At 45.6% G+C, this 17,679-nt stretch overlaps 1 protein-coding gene across 3 annotated transcripts in view; it reads left to right on the top strand.

Moving 5' to 3' along the window:
• Positions 1–13,362, top strand: part of EBF1 (early B-cell factor 1) — a 391,732-nt gene extending 378,370 nt beyond the window's left edge. For all 3 annotated transcript variants that reach the window (XM_005870547.2, XM_005870546.2, XM_014543163.1), the window contains exons 15-16: positions 2,156–2,350; positions 10,176–13,362. In XM_005870547.2, the coding sequence (XP_005870609.1) occupies positions 2,156–2,350; positions 10,176–10,207 (227 nt within the window). In that variant the 3' untranslated portion in view covers positions 10,208–13,362. The remainder of the gene's footprint in view (positions 1–2,155; positions 2,351–10,175) is intronic.
• Positions 13,363–17,679: the final 4,317 nt, after the last annotated feature.

Here is a 17,679-nt window from a genome sequence, read left to right as displayed (position 1 = left end):
GCAGACACCAAGCGACTTCAGCCTGAGATTGCATCTGTCAGCCCGGGAAACTTCGAACACTTAATTTCCATTAATTGATTTCCTTAGTGCTCACAAATATAGTATTAAATTCTCAAATAAGCTCTCAGATGGGACGGTTTCATCTGCATAAATGCAAATAAAACAATAAACACCAAGCCCAGCAGATTCAAATTTTTGCTTCCATAAGACTTAATTATTTATAAACCACTCATGTTGAAAAATCCCTCGCAGGATAAAAAAAAAAAAGTAAAATAAGACATTCCACTGGTGAGCACACTTTCTGGTGTGCTGGCTGGTAACTAATAACGTTGTAACAAATGGAACTGCTTGACTATCTCTCACCCCTCTCTCTGCTCACACTCCCCACCCCTAAATACACATCACCATCTTATTTGCCAATGAGATTAATTGCCTTCCTTGGTAAACCAGCATGATTTCAAGTCTAGGAATATTTAAAAACCAAACCTCCAGTGTAGGGGTTTTGCAATTTAAATGGGTGTTATTATTGAGCGTATTTTCACATTTACAAATCCTAAGAGGTGTATAAAAATGCTGGCCTCATTAAAAGAAAAAGTACAGTTTAGGAAATGTTTGTGGAAACTCCGAGGATGGTGGCTCTGTGTTCTTCTCTAAAAAGCATTCAGTGCCTTCGATTGTGTGCCACCGAGAACCCATTTCGAGGGGTCACTTCCCCACTGGCAACTGCTGCCTGTGACCAATTTGATTTCCACTTCCTTAACTTTCTCAAGTCAATAGGCCAAGGGTAAGCCCACCTCCGCAGCCCCTGCGAGTCTGGTGGGCTCCTGGGAGGGGAGCCTTTTCTCCTGGCTCTCTTTTTCTTCTGCAGGATAGTGTGGTAGAAAGAGCACTGAGTTGGGGTGAGGTTCCTGGCTTCACCATTCTAGCTATCGCCCTTGGGCAAGTCACACTACTGTTTTCTGAGTTTCAGCTGGCTCCATTTGCTCAAGCGTAAAAAGATGTAATAGGCCCCAAATTAACTTGCTTGGCCAATGACATAAGCTGAAAAAGATGAGAAGATGTCTTCTGAACACTGCACGTATCTTATTTTGAAGTAAAAAAACAAAACGGGAACAAGACAATATTTGTATTTGCATGTGGCCCGCAGGCCGTAGTTTGAGGACCCCTGACTTAGAGGGTGCAACATCTCTGTCTCCTAAAGTAATCAAGAGATGATTAGTGACCAACAAAAGATGAGAGGACCGTTGTTGGTAGAGAAGGTGTGTCTCCCAAACTCTTTCGTATTCCCAAGCAGCTAGGTGTTCTTTCTCTCTGAATTGCCCACGCCAGTTCTCCCATCATTGATAATCCACATCCCCACTCCTACCAGACTGGGAGTATTTACATAAGACTCCTCCTATCATACTGCTTGTTAATTCACAAACATTTACATTCCACTTCACGGGGTATAGAGGGGATTTGGAATGTTGACTTGTAGTTCTGCATGAGCTACAAAGGTTTCACATGACAGATAGGTAGGAGGCAAGATAGACAAATAGACTATCTCTGTGTTGTGGAGCATCAAGGTACAATCATATTCTTAAGGAACCCATACCATCATGGGGAGGAAAGGGACCCACACATACACACCTCCTGCTGTCAGTGCCTGCAGTTGGAATCCTGGTGTTGCCTTCAGTCACCCTTCCTCCTCACACCCTCTCATTCCAGCAGTCACCATGTACTCTCAGGCTGGCCTCCTTCTACCTCATATCCCCAACCCCTTTGCTAGAACCTCATGTTAGGCTCCACCAGGAATGCTTTCCCTGACACCTCCTCTACGAAGCCTTCTCTGGTTTCCCTTTCCTACCTCTACAGAGTTGGCCAGGCTCACTTTTGTTGCTATTTTGTGCTACCCTAACCCTTGTAAGAGCACGTTGTTCCCTGGCCTGGGGCACCCAGTGCCTAGCATGCTCCTGGCACATAGTAGACCCACAATAAACACAAAGAAGATCACCACCAACAGAAGGTAGCACGTGCCAAGTACCTGTACCAATGATGAAAGCAGACCAGCTCCTGCGCGTTCAGGGAAGGCCCAGGCTGGGGGGGCAGTCTGAGCCACCTTGTGTTGGGATGCCTGGAGAGCTGCTAATCTCTGCTTTCCCATTGCCTCTCCCAGTCGTGCCATCCAGCCCCACCATGGCCTCTTCCACAAGCCTCCCCTCCAACTGCAGCAGCTCCTCCGGCATCTTCTCCTTCTCACCAGCCAACATGGTCTCAGCCGTGAAACAGAAGAGTGCTTTCGCACCAGTTGTCAGACCCCAGACCTCCCCGCCTCCCACCTGCACCAGCACCAACGGGAACAGCCTGCAAGGTAAGCCCCAGGCCCCATCGGGCCAACCAGATGCCCTGACTCCACACTCCCAGGCCTGAAGCAGATGTGTCTCTGCTGCAGAGGGAACCAGCTTCTCTCTGCCCTCATCTCTTCTGTTCTTTGTGTTCACTGGCCCTGGCCCCAGCCCTCCTCTGCTGGACTTGCCTGAGCAGCCCTCTTTCCAACTCCAGGAATTCTGCTCAGGCCCTGGATTTGCTCGAGAATACTGATTCCGTTTACTAATGCCACCGTTTTTCTTTCTCCTCCTTCATTCCCTGTGGTCGCCATAATCAGACCAGTCTTTTGTGGACTCTAGCAAGTTCTCCACTGCAGGGTCTCTCCCGGGACTGGCCTTCTCCTGAAGTAGGTCATTCAACCTTCCCTTCCTGTTGGCTGAGTCAGAGTGAACGTGTGTGGGGCTGATAACGGGGAGGGGGTGAGCCACAGCCTGATCAGAGCCCTGACATGAGAGCAGCATAGGACAAAAGCTCAAGACTTACTACTGGCAACCCCAAACCCCAAAACACCACTGGAGTATTCATTAAAATTGTTCAGTCTCTTTCCTATCATAGAATATAGAAAACAGAGTCACCAAGAGTTAAAGTGACCTTTTTGTTCATTGAGAAAAATAACAGCCACGTTTTTAAAACGAGTCCACCACTTCTTACATTTTTCTCATGTGCTGGTTTCATGGCGTGGACCTGCACCACCTCATTCTTTTTCCCACAGCAGGGTTGTGTGATAGGTACTCACAGTCAAAGTGCATGATCTCCAAAAGCTGGTATGGCCGAAGCTGGTTTCCAACTCAGGCTCAGAAATTCATCTCCTCTTTCCATCTCCCAGGCACTGTACTCCTCGGGGGGCTGGGGTGTAAAACAGATGTGTCCAGGGTTCCTAAGGCAGCTGGCAGAGAAATATCATCAATTAAATGATCTGCTACCATTTGTTCAGCACACAAGAGGCATGTGCTAAAGACTGAGCATGCTTTGTCTTACTTGATCCCCACATCTTCCTGATGAAATATGAGGACTATTATGGTCTCCGTCGTACAGATGGTAACACTGAAGCATAAGGAGAGTAAATACCTGCTCACAGGCCTAGCCAGTAAACTGTGGGGATGAATGTAAACCCACGGTCTGTGGCCCTAACCCCTGGCCTACACAGCTCCCTATGGTGCCTCCCTTCACTGGCTGTCACACTCCTGGTCACTGATGGAGGGCAGCAGACTTGTTTGGGACGTCTCAGCCCTGTTTCTTATGTATAAGTGCATGTATGTTTATTTATATTCATACATACATGTACTCTGTGCTGGACACTTTACCTTGATGGAATGATTCTGAAAACCCTGAGGTCAGTACTATCCCCATTGTAGAGATGGGGAAATTAAGGCCCAGTTTGCTCAAGGTCACACAGGTAGTACTGAGCACCTTTCCATGCCATGCTGAGCAAGGCAGGAGAAAGAAGGGATGGAAAAATGGGGATTTGGCCCAGGTTTTAGAACTTCTGGATTCAGGGAACATCTGGTAGTATAGGGATGTGTGTAATGATGAAAGGACTTCAAGACAGGGACACATGCTAGGTTTGTGCATTTGTCCCCTCCTCCCCCCAGGGTGTTTCTAACCCGTCTGCACAGACTCCAGAAGTACCAAGATTCCCCCCTACTTCTGGTTATCCACCACCTCTCTGTCCAAGATGCAGAGCGTGGAGGGTTTGAGGGTAACTCGGGAGTGCACTGCCCTTTCCTTCTGATTGAGCATGTGTCCAGGAGATTCCTGCCGGTGGTTTTTGTTTTTCTGACACTGTCATGGACCAAACGTCCCTACTTTTGGGGGGTGGCTGTGGGGGAGGTATGAGTAGAGAAATTAAAAGTCAATTCTGATGCCATCCTCCATCCTACCCCTGCCTGCTCCACTCCCAACCAAGACACTCACCTGGCAGGGCCCCCACACACCCTCTGCACACAGTCCCGGAAGCTCCTGCGTGGGGCCTGGGTCTCCCCGAGCAAGGTGGCAGTCAGACTCTGGGCTCCTAGAACTAGAACCAAAGAATTACTTCATCTTTCTGAATCCCACTTCTTCTGTAGAAAAGGACATGGTGGGTTGTAGAATTGCAGGCAAGAATCTCTGGCGTGTTACATTCCTCCCCCTCCTTCTCATCGTTACAGTAACCCCTGCTTCCTTTGGACCCCCCTAGTTTAGGATTGTGATCATTAAGACAGGACAAGTGACACAGGAAGAGTTGGTTAAGCAAACTGACCATGTAAACAAGATTAGAGGTGACACACTTAGGCTGCTTAAGTATTTTAAAGGCCTATTACCTCCAACCACCACTCTGCTAATTGTACCTCATCCTGTTTTTTTCTATAAAGCCAACTTCTTAAAGGTCTTATCCCCAGCATCCCTTCTTTAGCCTCTGCTAGTGACCGAAGCCTGGCTATTCCCTGAGAAAGAAGCACAGCAGCCTCACATGATGGAGGTTATGATGGTCACAGCCACTCACATGGGAGAGCTTGATCCCAGCCTGGCTTCTGCATTATCTCAACCTCCCCACCACCCTTTGATATAGACTGTTTATTGTCCCCATTTTACAGATGCAGAAACCGAGACTTACAGCCAAGATAGCTCATTGAGTGTTACACAGCTGGCAAGGAGGCAGACCGACCATTGTAAATCCTTATGCTCTATGGCTACACTATAGTCAAGCCTCTGGGTTAGGCCCATGTAGACTACACCGTCCTGACCTTAAAAAGTTTCCTGTATGAAGATCAGTGCAACAAACACCACAGGAATGAAGGCAGGTCTGTCTGGGGGGAGGCTGGGCACCATGCTGCAGAAGCTCAAAGGGAAAGGTTAGGGAGCGTGCCTACCAGCCTACTGGAGGGGTTGCCTTTGAAATGGACCGTGGGTGAAGGGCAGGTAGGATTCGGGCCAAGGGACATGGAGGAAGGGGCACTGAAGCAGAAGGATTAGGGAAACCTGAGCCAGAGAGTCATGTGCAGTCACCAGGAAGCCCCTCAGCACCCTGGTGCACGAAGCCAAGAAGCAGGGAGAAGGCTGACAAGGAAGTCCTTAACAGGAAGTCATTCGCTCCCTTCTTTACATACATCTGACCACTCACAGTTTCTACTATGATCCCAGCTGGCTTTCTCTCCCAAGGAGGCAAGACCTTTGACAATTTACCGTACGTCTTGAGAAATTTTTTAGGACAAGGTGACTCTTAATCTCAGTCCTTCCAGAGCCTCACACGATGTTCTGCTAAAACCCGGTTTCCATGTTGTGGGAAAACATGTCTAGAAAATGGTCTTTACTGGACTGCTGTCTTGGAGATCCATGATGCACCTAAGTGCACGAAGGGCCCTGAGACGTCCTGCAGCCAAACAAACAAATGTTTCCTAAGCTTCTTTGCCCACAGAACCCTTTTCCGAATGTTAAAACCAACGGACATCCATAAAAAACTTGGGAAAATGTGGAGACATCTTCCGTTCTTTTCTAGAGAAAGCCATTGATAAGTCCAGATGCTAGACTCCCCGGCGTGGCGCTCTCATAGGGCAGATTTGACATTGTCCCGAGACATCCTCCCCTCCCCTTCTCCCAAAGCCACGGCCCCCGAGCAGGGGTTCTCTGCAATCTCAGGCCTCAGAGGAAGGACTTCATTAATCGAGAGAGGGGCAGCCCAGAGAAGGCTGTCACCGCTCCATTGCCCTCCACCCGCCCCCGCCCCGTGTAGTGATTTTAAACCCTAACCAAGTCCCTGACAATCTGGGCAGCAAAAAGTTAAAAATGAAAGGCCGGCTGTGACTGGTGCGCTCAGTGGTTAGAGCGTTGACCCGCACACTGAAGGGTTGTGGGTTTGATTCTTGGTCAAGGACACGTACCTGGGTGGCAGATCCACTCCCTGTCCCTAGTCTGGGCACGTCAGGAGGCAACCAGTCGATGTGTTTCTCTCTTCTCTCTCTCCCCCGTCCACTCTCTCTGAAGAGCAAAGGAAAAAATATTCTCAAGTGAGAAAAACAAAACAAAACATACATATAAGATATAAAACAAAAGGCCAGAACACCCACATACTGAGATTTTTCTTCCCCTGCTTGGCTGAAACTCAGACCGGCCAGGCCCACCCGACTTGGGGTGCCATTCGGTCCAGTAGTGAACCCTGTGGAATTGTCTTTTTTTTTTTGAGCACGTGTACAATTTGTGTAAGTCTTGCCTCACTCTATTCCTGGTTAGCTCCTAATTCTTACTCATACGGTGGTTCAAGGAAGCCCACACTCCAAAGTCCCCCAGCTCTGCAAAACTTTCTATTTTGTTTTGTTCTCACCAAATGTGAAAACTGTACTGAAAAAAAAAAAAGCACTGCCTTTCAAACCACTAGTCCTATGGGCTCCTGTCACTGGACATGGTCGCCCAGCTGCCAGGGAGGACGGCAGTGCCCTCGGTCTTGTGATAAGTTTGGCCGTGGGGCTCTCTCAGCCTGTCATGTCCTCATGGAAATCTTGGGTAAGTCAACATGCCAGCAGTGTTTCTGGAACATTCCAAGCTTCAGACACCCAGCCCTCTCACCCACATTAGCAATCCTGAGGATTGCAGCACAGACACAGGAAAACGGCTCCTGGTAGCTCTGGGAGCACCCCTGCAGTCTGCAGTGAAGTTTGTTCATGAAACAGACTCTTTAGAGGTGTCTGAGCTCAGAGGCTACAAATGATAATGTTTTCCCAAAATGTACCCAACGGTAAGGGTTCTGCGCTGGACTTTAGGAAGTCGCAGGCGAGATATAGCGAGCTGTAACCCTGGTGGCGTATGCAGAATTCTGGGTGTAGGTACACATGGGACTTCTTCGGGAAAGACGTCTGAGGGCCAGAGAAGTGTGGCAGACCAAAGCCACCCGCTGGATACCCTCAGATATGTTTGCTTGTTTGATTTTAATTATTTGCTAACCCTATGTAAACTGAGCTATTTAGTTTTTTTAAATCCACACCTTTACCTTGTCTTGAAATAGCTCAGCTCTGGTGGCTCGGAGCAGGCATTCCTGCACAGCGGCGTTTGGTGGGAGCCGAGTCCCTGGCCCCTCTAAAGAAGGTGTGCCCTGGGCGGAGTCACCTCAAGCCCTGCTCAGGGCACTTGGTCCCAGCCTGGGCTCTCGGGGCGCTGGAGTTGGCCATCCCTGCATTCCAGATTAAGAAGAGCTGTTAGCTATGGACTAGCACACCAGTTAGCCTTGCTTTATAATGCTTAACATGGCCCTGGTGGAGGTTTAATCTAATTATCCTAACACATCATGCCAGGAACCAAACCACTGCTTTTTTTTTTTTTTTTTTTTTTTTTTTTTTTTTTTTTTTAGTTCTGCACATCCAAATGGGATTGTTTCAGGTCCCAACTGATCAATGGTGGCTGAACCCATTGACCAAATTAGCAGGAAGCTTGTCAGTTTCCACTTTGCTTAGCACCATATTGACTCTGCCCCGCTACCTGGCTGTGCTGTGGGGAATCTGCCCTTTAATGCCAGGCACACAGTAGATTTGGGGGGGAGGCAGGAGGAGACTTGCTTCTTTTTGCCACAGGCTCAGAAAGGTCTGCCTTTGCTAAGGGTGCCTGGGCTCACCTCCAGCCTGGACAGAAAGGTCCTCATGGAGGTGGGGGTGCTGAGCGGTCACTACGTGGACACCCCTACCCCTCACCTTTGGAGCTACAAACATCTTGAATTCTCAAGTGAAGGCTTGGATTGAAATATGGAGCTCCCTGTTCCAGTCAAATCGAGGGCTCAGTGGACTCTTAGGGGGACTGCATTTCCAACCGATCCCAACTCTTTGGGGGTTTAGAATTCTCAAGTGAAGGCTTGGATTGAAATATGGAGCTCCCTGTTCCAGTCAAATCGAGGGCTCAGTGGACTCTTAGGGGGACTGCATTTCCAACCGATCCCAACTCTTTGGGGGTTTAGAATTCTCAAGTGAAGGCTTGGATTGAAATATGGAGCTCCCTGTTCCAGTCAAATCGAGGGCTCAGTGGACTCTTAGGGGGACTGCATTTCCAACCGATCCCAACTCTTTGGGGGTTTAAGTTGGTCTGCATTTGGCAAGAGGCACTTCCTGTTTCTAAGAAAAATGGCTTTTGAGGGCTTAAGAAAAAGGCTCCAGGAGCTTTTGGACTGCAAACCGGCTCTTGCAAAACAACATTTGGATGATTTACGTGTAAATGAATCAGAAACATGTGGATTAAATTTCCTTGTGAATACAGATGGGTTTAAAAATTAACGGAAAAAGTGTTTGGCAAAATACTTATATTTTAATTGAATCTAAAATGTCAGGGATGGGGGTGGGGAGGCACCGGGTGTGTGTGCCTCCCCCCATCCCCCCCCCACAGGGCTCCCCTCCCTCTGTGTATCTACTGTAGAGTTTGTGTTAATTGGGGTTCAGTGTGTTTTTTAATGGCACATTCCTCTAGGCATGAGATTTGGGAAATGAAAAGGGTCACTTCCTAGATGCAGTCATCACTGACAAGAACATTAATTTAAATGTAGAATTGCCAATAAAAAAAAAAGCAATGACTTTCTCTGCTTGACCGCACGCTAAGCCACCATTGAGAGGCAATGATGGCCGCCCCTTGCTTCTAATGAAAGCATCGCTCTCATCTCCACGTATTTCAGAGCTGCCACCCTTACTAATTATGTTTCAGACACATCCCTGTATTCCTCACACCCATCATGTGAAGCGTGCTGGGTGGCAGGGTACCTATTTGATATAAGAGGAATCAGCCCAGAGAAGTTAAACAACTAACCCAAGATCACACAGCTCGGTCACACAGAAGGGATGGGTTAGAAAAAATAGCAGCTAATCCCTGTGAGATCTTGCCTAGGAGCTGAACAGGGGCCAGGCACTTCCCATATGTAGTTTTACTTAAATCTTCAACAAGCCGGGCAGTATCACAGCCCTGGCAAACGACGAGCTGCGTTTTCTAGCTGAGGACGAGAAGATACCTCAGGGGACCACACTCAGCAAGCAGGAAGCCCCGAGGTAGAAAGCCGGTCTATGGGATTCCCTGCTCTTCTAAACACTCCCTATGGCCTCCTAACTGAACACTGGGAGAGATTTTTGATGACCCTGACAGCCTTCCCTTTTCCCAGGATCTCACCCCAGCTTTCCAAGGCTACAGTTCTCTAGGGGCAGGTGCAGACCATTCTAGAAGCCTGGATGAAGCGGTGGTATAGGAGACATTCTGGAGTCTCATGCATACCTTCTTCCTCCTCCTTCTCCTCCTCCATGCAGTCTCCCAGCTTCACAGGCCCATGGACAAGGCCCGTGGCAGCTGCCGCTGCCTCTCCAGCGTGAGGACAGCGTGAAGGTGCTTGGGTTGCTGGCACTGGCCTCAGTCTGGGAGTTAACAGAGCACAAAGGCACCCATGGTGTTTTGTGGAAAGTGCTGGCAGTTGGGACGGACCAGGTTTTCATTCTAGATTCTGCAAGTGAAGGAGAGAGAAAAGAGTGACAAATCAAAAAATCTCACTGTTCTGCAAGGTTTGGGGCTGTGACTTCCCCAGCAGTATTCAAACGATGCCCCTTCCCAGCGATGTTTTAAAATGGAAATCAGACTTGGAGGGGTGTTTAGAGTCTTCTGTTCTGTTCAAGACACATACCCAGGCTGGCATAGTAGTTATCCTTCTTAATCAAGTACCTGTATATTCCATACAAAAACTCATTCCTGGGAAGAGAAGAGCACTTTTGTGGTGAATAGTCAACCAACATAATGGTGTGGGGGTGGTTTTTGTTGTTGTTGTTGTTTTTCTGGGTGAGAAGTTTGGAGGCAAAACCATTGACTTTGGTCTTCTCTTTCCACAGCGATATCTGGCATGATTGTTCCTCCCATGTGAAAGAATTGCCTTGAAGAATTTTATTAATGAAGAGGTTGGATTCTGCTACAGAGAGTAATCTGATACAAGTCCCAGAGTGGAACTTTTAACTCAGGCCTTTTTCAGAGGAGTCACAATAACTGCAGATTTTTAAACAAACAATATCACCGACCTTGCAAATACTGAAGTTGGAAGGGATCTGTGAGTGCAGGGTGTTGGTTCAAGTTGTACCTCCCAGATGTTTGGGGGATATATTTATTCTGTGTTGATAAAAGCAAATCCTCTTTTTCTTTTCTTTCTTTCTTTTTTTTTTAAGCTTAACTCTGCGGTCATTTGTCTTTTATAAACCGTAAAGCTGTATACAAGGGACACTATAAATAAGACCCCATGTTTTAATTTATGATGTTTTTAAAGCCGTGTAAAGGGAGAATGAAGTGGTGATATTTACAAAAAAGTTAAAAAAAGAAAAAAAGAAAAAAGAAAATTAAAAAAAAGCTTGTATGGGACAGAATAGGAATGCCAGTTAGATTTTTTAGAAAACTAAGAGTCGGCTTTTGCGCCTTAAAGCATATCAAATGGTAGTTAGCTCAGACAGTGCATTTTCAGTATCTAACTTAACATGCCACCCCTTAGCAGTGCAAGCTTATTTCTCTCTTTCCGTATCGTTGTCTTAAGTAACTGTGTAAATAAATGCAGCCTGGAGTCAAAAAGTGACCGTCACGTGATCACACGTTTCCCTTCAACACAAAAATCCAGTGCCTCTAGACAGATTGTTAAAAAACTGCAGATTTAAACCTGAGATCATTCTCGCTTTTAATTATGTCAACTTCGTCGGAAGCCGATGGCCTCTTGAGAGCTTGGTGGCACACGGACTGTGTGAGAATCTCCTTCGAATCTTTATGGAACAGGGTCCAGGCACAGAATTCCACATTATGCCTCCAGTTATCAAGCCAAAATATCCTCTTACACCCCCGCCATTTACAAGGTAAAAGTTTACTCATCCTAAAGGGGACTTCCCACCAGGCCTCCCAAAGCTGACAAGGGCAAGATGGCAGGCATTTCCCATGACAGGGCCTCTCTCAGTGGCCCTACCCATTGGTAACATAGTAGATTAAAAGGATAGGTAAGTGCTTTGAAATTAAGAGGAAGAGGAATCTAGGAGAAAGGAGAAGTAGGTTGAGACCTCCCAAACATCGCTTTCTGTTCTACGGCAATTTTTTGCTCTCATTATCTGGGAAGTGTTCTTAAAAATAAGAATTGATAGCAAAGATGCAGCGAAGCTATGAGGATGCATTTGCCTGATACTTTTTTTTCTTTGCGGTTGTGTTTTTGTATGTAGTTATAAATACTGTAGATTTTTTTGTGATTTTTTTGCCAAAGTTGTTGTTCTATTTATACATTTTAATGTCTTAAGACAGTTTTTCAATATCACAAAAAGATTTTACCGCATATTTTGCAAAGGAAAAAGAAGCTCACTACCTTTAGCTTGCACATACTTGCGAAGTTAATGAAGAGGCTTTCTGTTTCAAAGGGGATTTTGTAAAATATCCATATAAATAATGTATTTATCTTTGGAATTTGTACATTGCTTTCCCCTTCTTCCTTTTCCTCCCACCCCCAACTTATTTTATTGTGTATGTTTGCTATGTGAAAAAGTGCGTATTTGTTTGGTCACCTACAGTTGTATTAGCTGTTCCAATGTGATTTTTAAACATTTCATTTATAGTTATTTTTAGTATTGTTTTAAACCATGCTTCAATTTTTTTAAATTTCCACCCCAAAGCCATTGTCTATTTTTGTATTATTTGTAAGTTAAGAAGTTTTTTCCAATATATGGCAAAAAAGTAGCATATTATTCTTGTAGCATTTAGTTCTGTAGATTTTAAAAAAATGTATCCTTTGCTTTGGAAGCTTACAAAAACACACACCCCTAATGCTGTTTTACTCTATTAATATGCATGGACCCTCTCCCTCTGGAGTGACGCATTTTGTGCATTAAATTCGGGGGAGAAACTTCATAGAAATCAATGAACATTCTTTCTTAAGTCTGCTTGTATATTTCCTCTGTCTTTCACATAAATATAAACCAGCAGATTGGATGCCTTAACAATGCAAATCATATCCATTTCACTTGTACATTGTAAGTGTGCACCAGAACTGTCAGTCATCACTAACATTATAAGAAAAAAGAAAAAGAAAAAAAAAAGACAAAGAAATCGAAAAGCACAAAAGAACTGTTTTGTTACCTTAAGACAATGTAACTTTTTCTAGTAGAGCAAGAAATTTACAACAATGCTGCAACTGTGCATGCCCCCATATGGATTTTGCAATGGTTTTCACTAGACTATCAGAGTGCGATTTTTATGGTGGGTGAGGGAGGGGAGTTGCGGGAGGGAAGGGAGGAGGGGAGGAAAGCTGATTTTTCATGGTGAGAAATAATAATGATGATTAATAATAATAATAATAAAAAAACTGGAAAATGTAAGCAAGGTGGACGCATTGCTTCTCGGTACTCGGAAAGGCTGTCTGAATTCGTGTGGTAAGCGCTGGCCTGAAGAAGTGTACAATTTAAAGCCATATTTTGTCTGGTGAGCCCCTTAACTGTTTGTGAAGGGACAGTCGGCCGGTGAGGTGTCCGGCTCAGACCCCGACAACAAACGCCACCCATCTGTCAGCCATGTGTAGTGGTTAGAACTTCTCTTGAAAGTCCAAAGAGCCTTTAAAATATGTTTAATTTGTGTCTTGTTGCCTCTATTTATATTGATTAGATGAAAAGACGTTCTGGCCCTCTGACCCTCTTTCTCCTACACAAAACTTTTACAAGTAAACGATGTTCCCCTAAATACAGAATATGGCTTTAAGAAGATGAAACAGAGAACTAAGATTTCAGTTTTGGGGGAAAAATACAGCTTCTGGATGACTGGATTGCATAACATGCCCTGGCCTCACATTGTACTAGAATGCAGCTTAACGAAGTCATCTCTAAATCTACTAACCTTTCACCTTCTTATCAAACTTTTTGAATAGACACACACTGTACAGTTCAATTGTTAGAGAACCTAACTACTGTAGAGATTGTTATAATTTTTTTTTTTGCAAAAATTCAAGCTGTAAAAACTTTTCAACTTTCACAATATTTAATTAAAGTTACTTCCTGTCTGTGATGGCAGCTCCTAGTTGTGTATTCATTTCAATATTTCAGATGAGCCAAAGTCCAACATAATGTAAAAGGTCTGTGTTTGCAATTGTTCAGACCAGTGTTGACACCCAGAGAGAAGAAATTAGGGTAATCCTGGGACACCCACTTTCTTTCTTTGTAAATCCTTGGGGATTTGCTAATCTGGGATGCAAATTGAACACGCACAGCGTACTGCTGCCCTCTGCTGGCAGCAGCTGGATGCACATGTGCCCTTGCTGGCCCACAGAGGTGCCCAGAGCCCCCCAAATTTCAACAGGCAAGCAATGAGAACCCCTGCTGTGACTGAGCTGTGAATCCAACACCTGGCCATTCTAGAACACCATCCTCCGTGCTACAAGTCTGAACCACGCTCTTCACATACAGCTGCTAATTAATCCCTGTGAGCCTTTTGCCCAATTAATTATGTGCCCTGGCTCATTGATGAGGAGGCGTGTGCGAACTCAGAACCTGCATGAGCCACAGTTTTAAATCCCATGTGGGTGAGACACGTTCCCTGTTGGGTGAAACCAAATCTTTGTGGAGTCGAACATTCCACAAACACCCGATAGGTCCACAATCCTATAAAACTGTTTCGCTTTAAGTTTCATCATGATCATAAGTCTTCCCAATTGCACATTCAATGCTTTTCCTACTTTGCAGTTGTTGGACATGATAAGGTTAATGACGCTTGTAAAATGTCTGGAGAACTCAGCAAATAGGCCATAGACCAACAGACCCTGGGCGGGCAGAGCTAACAGGGTGTCACACGGCCACCATCATGGTTATTTGTGCTGGGCATCGTGGAGGCACATTTGCTCTGGAATGGAGCCCAATGTGAGATGATGACAGAGTGTAACCAATTCACTTAATAAGTAGAGAAGCTGCCACCCTTTTCTTCAAAAGGGAATCTACGTTGATTAGTTTGGTCATTATACATATTTGGAATTCTATATTAGATGCAGGTCCCTGTATTAGATACAGAAGATAAAAAAAAATGAACAAGAGGCATCTGCCCTCAGGACGCTCACCATCTCAAACAAGACAAATGTATAGTCAAATAAAGTAGTCTAGAATGGTTAGAGTGAGACAGGCACGCCTCGGAATAAAAAAGACAACCACACCTCTACAGACTGGCTTCTGCTTTCCTTAAGGCCTATTTCTTGAAAGTATTCATTCATTCATTCATTCACCTTGAAGGTTTCCTATGCACCTGGCACCAGGCGAGTCCTGGTGGACTCCATAGTGGGCACAGAGACACCAGTCCTGTCCTCATGGACCTTACAGTTGAGTGGGGCAAGCAGACACTATGCAACCACACACATCTGTTCTAACAAACCAACAATGGCCATGGAGAAAAAGTCCAGCATGCTCTGAAAGTCAATGACAGTGGGATCTGACTTAGCCTGGAGGGTTGGGGAAGGTTTCTAGAGATGTGACCTTTGAGCCAAGAGGTGAAGAATGAGGTAGCCAGGTGGGAGGGGCACCTTCGGCAGAGGGAATGAGGGCAGGTGTAAGGACCTGAGCTTGGGGCATGGATATGGTGCCCTCAAGTACAGAAAGTCTGTGTGGGTGGAGTACACATGTGTGCTTGGCACTGTGCTAGATGCTAGGATGCACTAGGGAGAGCAGTCATAATTCCCGCCTGTTGGGTCTAAGGCACAGCTTGTACACTCAGAGCCCCCTATTTGTCCACAGTGGCTATGCTGGTTAAACAAGGTGGGGGGAAGGGGGCTGTCAGGGTAAAAACTGACACAGAGCACCTCAGTCCACATGGGAATGTGGGCCCAGGGGTGCCCCTCTTTCATATTTTAAGAATGCCAGATATATTGTTGGGTTCTGGATTTTTTTTATGTGAAATTTTCATTTTTTAAATGTTGTCATCTAATCTAAAAATAGCACTTTCAAAACACTGCACTGAGCAAACAAGGTCCATGAGCTCTAGAATGTCAGTTTGGGACTTCTGGCCGAAACACAAGTTCCTCAGAGAGATGTTTACACAGCCTGATCTGAAGGTCATAGCCATAGGTCCCATCCATGGAGATCCAGGAACGCTGCACAGAAGGCCACGCCGGGTGCTGTGAACAGGAGCTCTCCCAGCGGCCCAAGGGAAAGAGGGGCGTGGAAGGCCACGGCCGATGCCTCTGGAGCTGGTGGTATGAGAAACCACCACTAAAATTAGTGGAAAGGAATAGGGATTCTATGGGAAGATGGACTAGGTCCGTGGTCAGCAAACCGTGGCTCGCGAGCCACATGCGGCTCTTTGGCCCTTTGAGTGGGGCCACGAAGTTTCAATTGCACTGTACGTGCGCGCCCGCACGTGGTATTTTGTGGAAGAGCCACACTCAAGGGGCCGCAGTTTGCCGACCACTGGACTAGGTAATCGTGAAAAAATTCCCTCTTCTCTGCAATGGGCAGTAGCCACATTCAATGCAAAATGTATAGATCGGTTTTGTTTCTTTTAATCTCCTCTGGCCTCGCAGAAAGGCCCTCATGAGCGAGTTCCTTTTAAGCAGACTGCCAGGTAAGTGCACGCTTTCCAACACTCCCTGCTCAGGGCCATGCTGCCCTTCCAACCACTCACATTCTCAAGAATGTTGCTCCTGGAATTATCCTCTCTCCCCAACATCATCAATTTCTCCTTCCTCAGTATTACTTTCTGATTAGCATACAAATATATCATCTTAAAAAAAAACTATTTTGACCTCACTTTGCTTTCAATCTGCCCATCATCTTTCTGCTCCTTTTTATATACAGCAAGTCCCCTCTAAAGCAGGGGTGGGGAATGTCCAGCCCATGGGTCATATAAGGCCCGAAAATCATTTACTCTGGCCCTGCCAAGGCATTAGGGGTGAGTTAATTCAACGTTTGACCAAATGGAGCAGGCTAATGTTTAAGTTGATAATTTTGTATGGCCTGCAAATGATGTTATAAATACCCAAATGGCCCTCGGCAGAAAAAGGTTCCCCACCCCTGTTCTAAAGGGTCACGTGGCTGTCTCATTCTCTTCTTCATTCCTGTTCTCTTGTTATCCATATCACAATAGATGTTTACTGTAATGATGAGTAGTGAGGAGTCTTGAACATTGCAAATAAGGGATCAAATGTACATTTTAGATCATCCTGGTAGCAGCATAGAGGATGAATTGGAGAGAGGCAGAGGGGAAATGGAGGCCATCGCAATGGTCCAGGCAAGGAATGAACACACAGCTTGAACCAGGAGAATGAAAAGGAGGAAAGCAGATAGAATTAGAGATATTCCACACTGTGATTCTAGTCAACCACACGGTATTAAACAGTTCAAAGTTGCTGAGAGAGGAGGTCTTCAGTGTTCTCACCAACAAACAAAATGGTGATTGTGTGACTTGATAGAGGTGTTAGCTAATGCTACGGTGGTCATCACATTGCAGGTCATAAATTAACATGCTGTACGCCTTAAACTTACACAATGTTACGTGCCAGTGATATCTCAATCTCAATTAAAAGAGAGATTTAGGGGTCAGAACCACCAGAATTTGTGTACAACATGCGGATGGAGGGAAAGATAAAAGACAAAATAAACTCAGTTTTCTGACTGATTGATTACGCGGACTGTTATGAAGCTGTGAAGCTCGATGGCGAAGTCCCTTCCTCCGCTCCCTTGCCTCCCTTCCCTCCCGCCAAAGGCTTCTATATTTACATCAGGAATGAAATGCAGTTTCCGGAACTGGAAATATTTTATTTTTTTTCTTAACTTAAGCATCAAGAGGTTTTATCTCTTCTCTCTGGAGAGTTATGCTACAGTGGGACTGATTTTTATCTACTTAGCATACTTCTTTCCCACTGATTGTAGAACTTCCACATTCTATATTAAGAAGGAGAGTTCAGAGCCCCGAGAGTTCTAACCATGGGCCTGGAAGCTGGCTTTCAGCAGGAAGTGTCTTGCCCAGGGGGTTATGCTATAAGGAGCATAACCTGGTGCTCCACAAAAGAGTTGACAACATGTCAACAACAAAGAGGGAGTCTCCTTGAAGTCTGTTCTTTCAATAACATAGATTTGGGTGGGATTCTGCTAGGACAGTAGTAGCCATAGAATGAGGGGAGCAAGGAGAGATGAGTTAGAATCAGGCAAGTGCGGTGTCTTCTCTAACACATTTATTTCTTCAAGATAATATTCTTACCAAGGACTTCCTTTGCATTGGGCACTGTGCTAAAGGCTGGGATTAGATTGTGTCTTAAATAGACCCATTTCCTTCCCTCACTAGTGCCTGAGGAGGAGACATACATGAATCAAACCATCACACAAACATAATTTCACACTGAGATCAATGCTACTGTAA

Source organism: Myotis brandtii, unplaced genomic scaffold, assembly GCF_000412655.1.
Source record: "Myotis brandtii unplaced genomic scaffold, ASM41265v1 scaffold32, whole genome shotgun sequence".
Classification (NCBI taxonomy): Eukaryota; Metazoa; Chordata; class Mammalia; order Chiroptera; family Vespertilionidae; genus Myotis; species Myotis brandtii.
The sequence above is the reverse complement of the archived record's forward strand: the minus strand, read 5'-3'. Positions and strand labels throughout refer to the sequence as shown.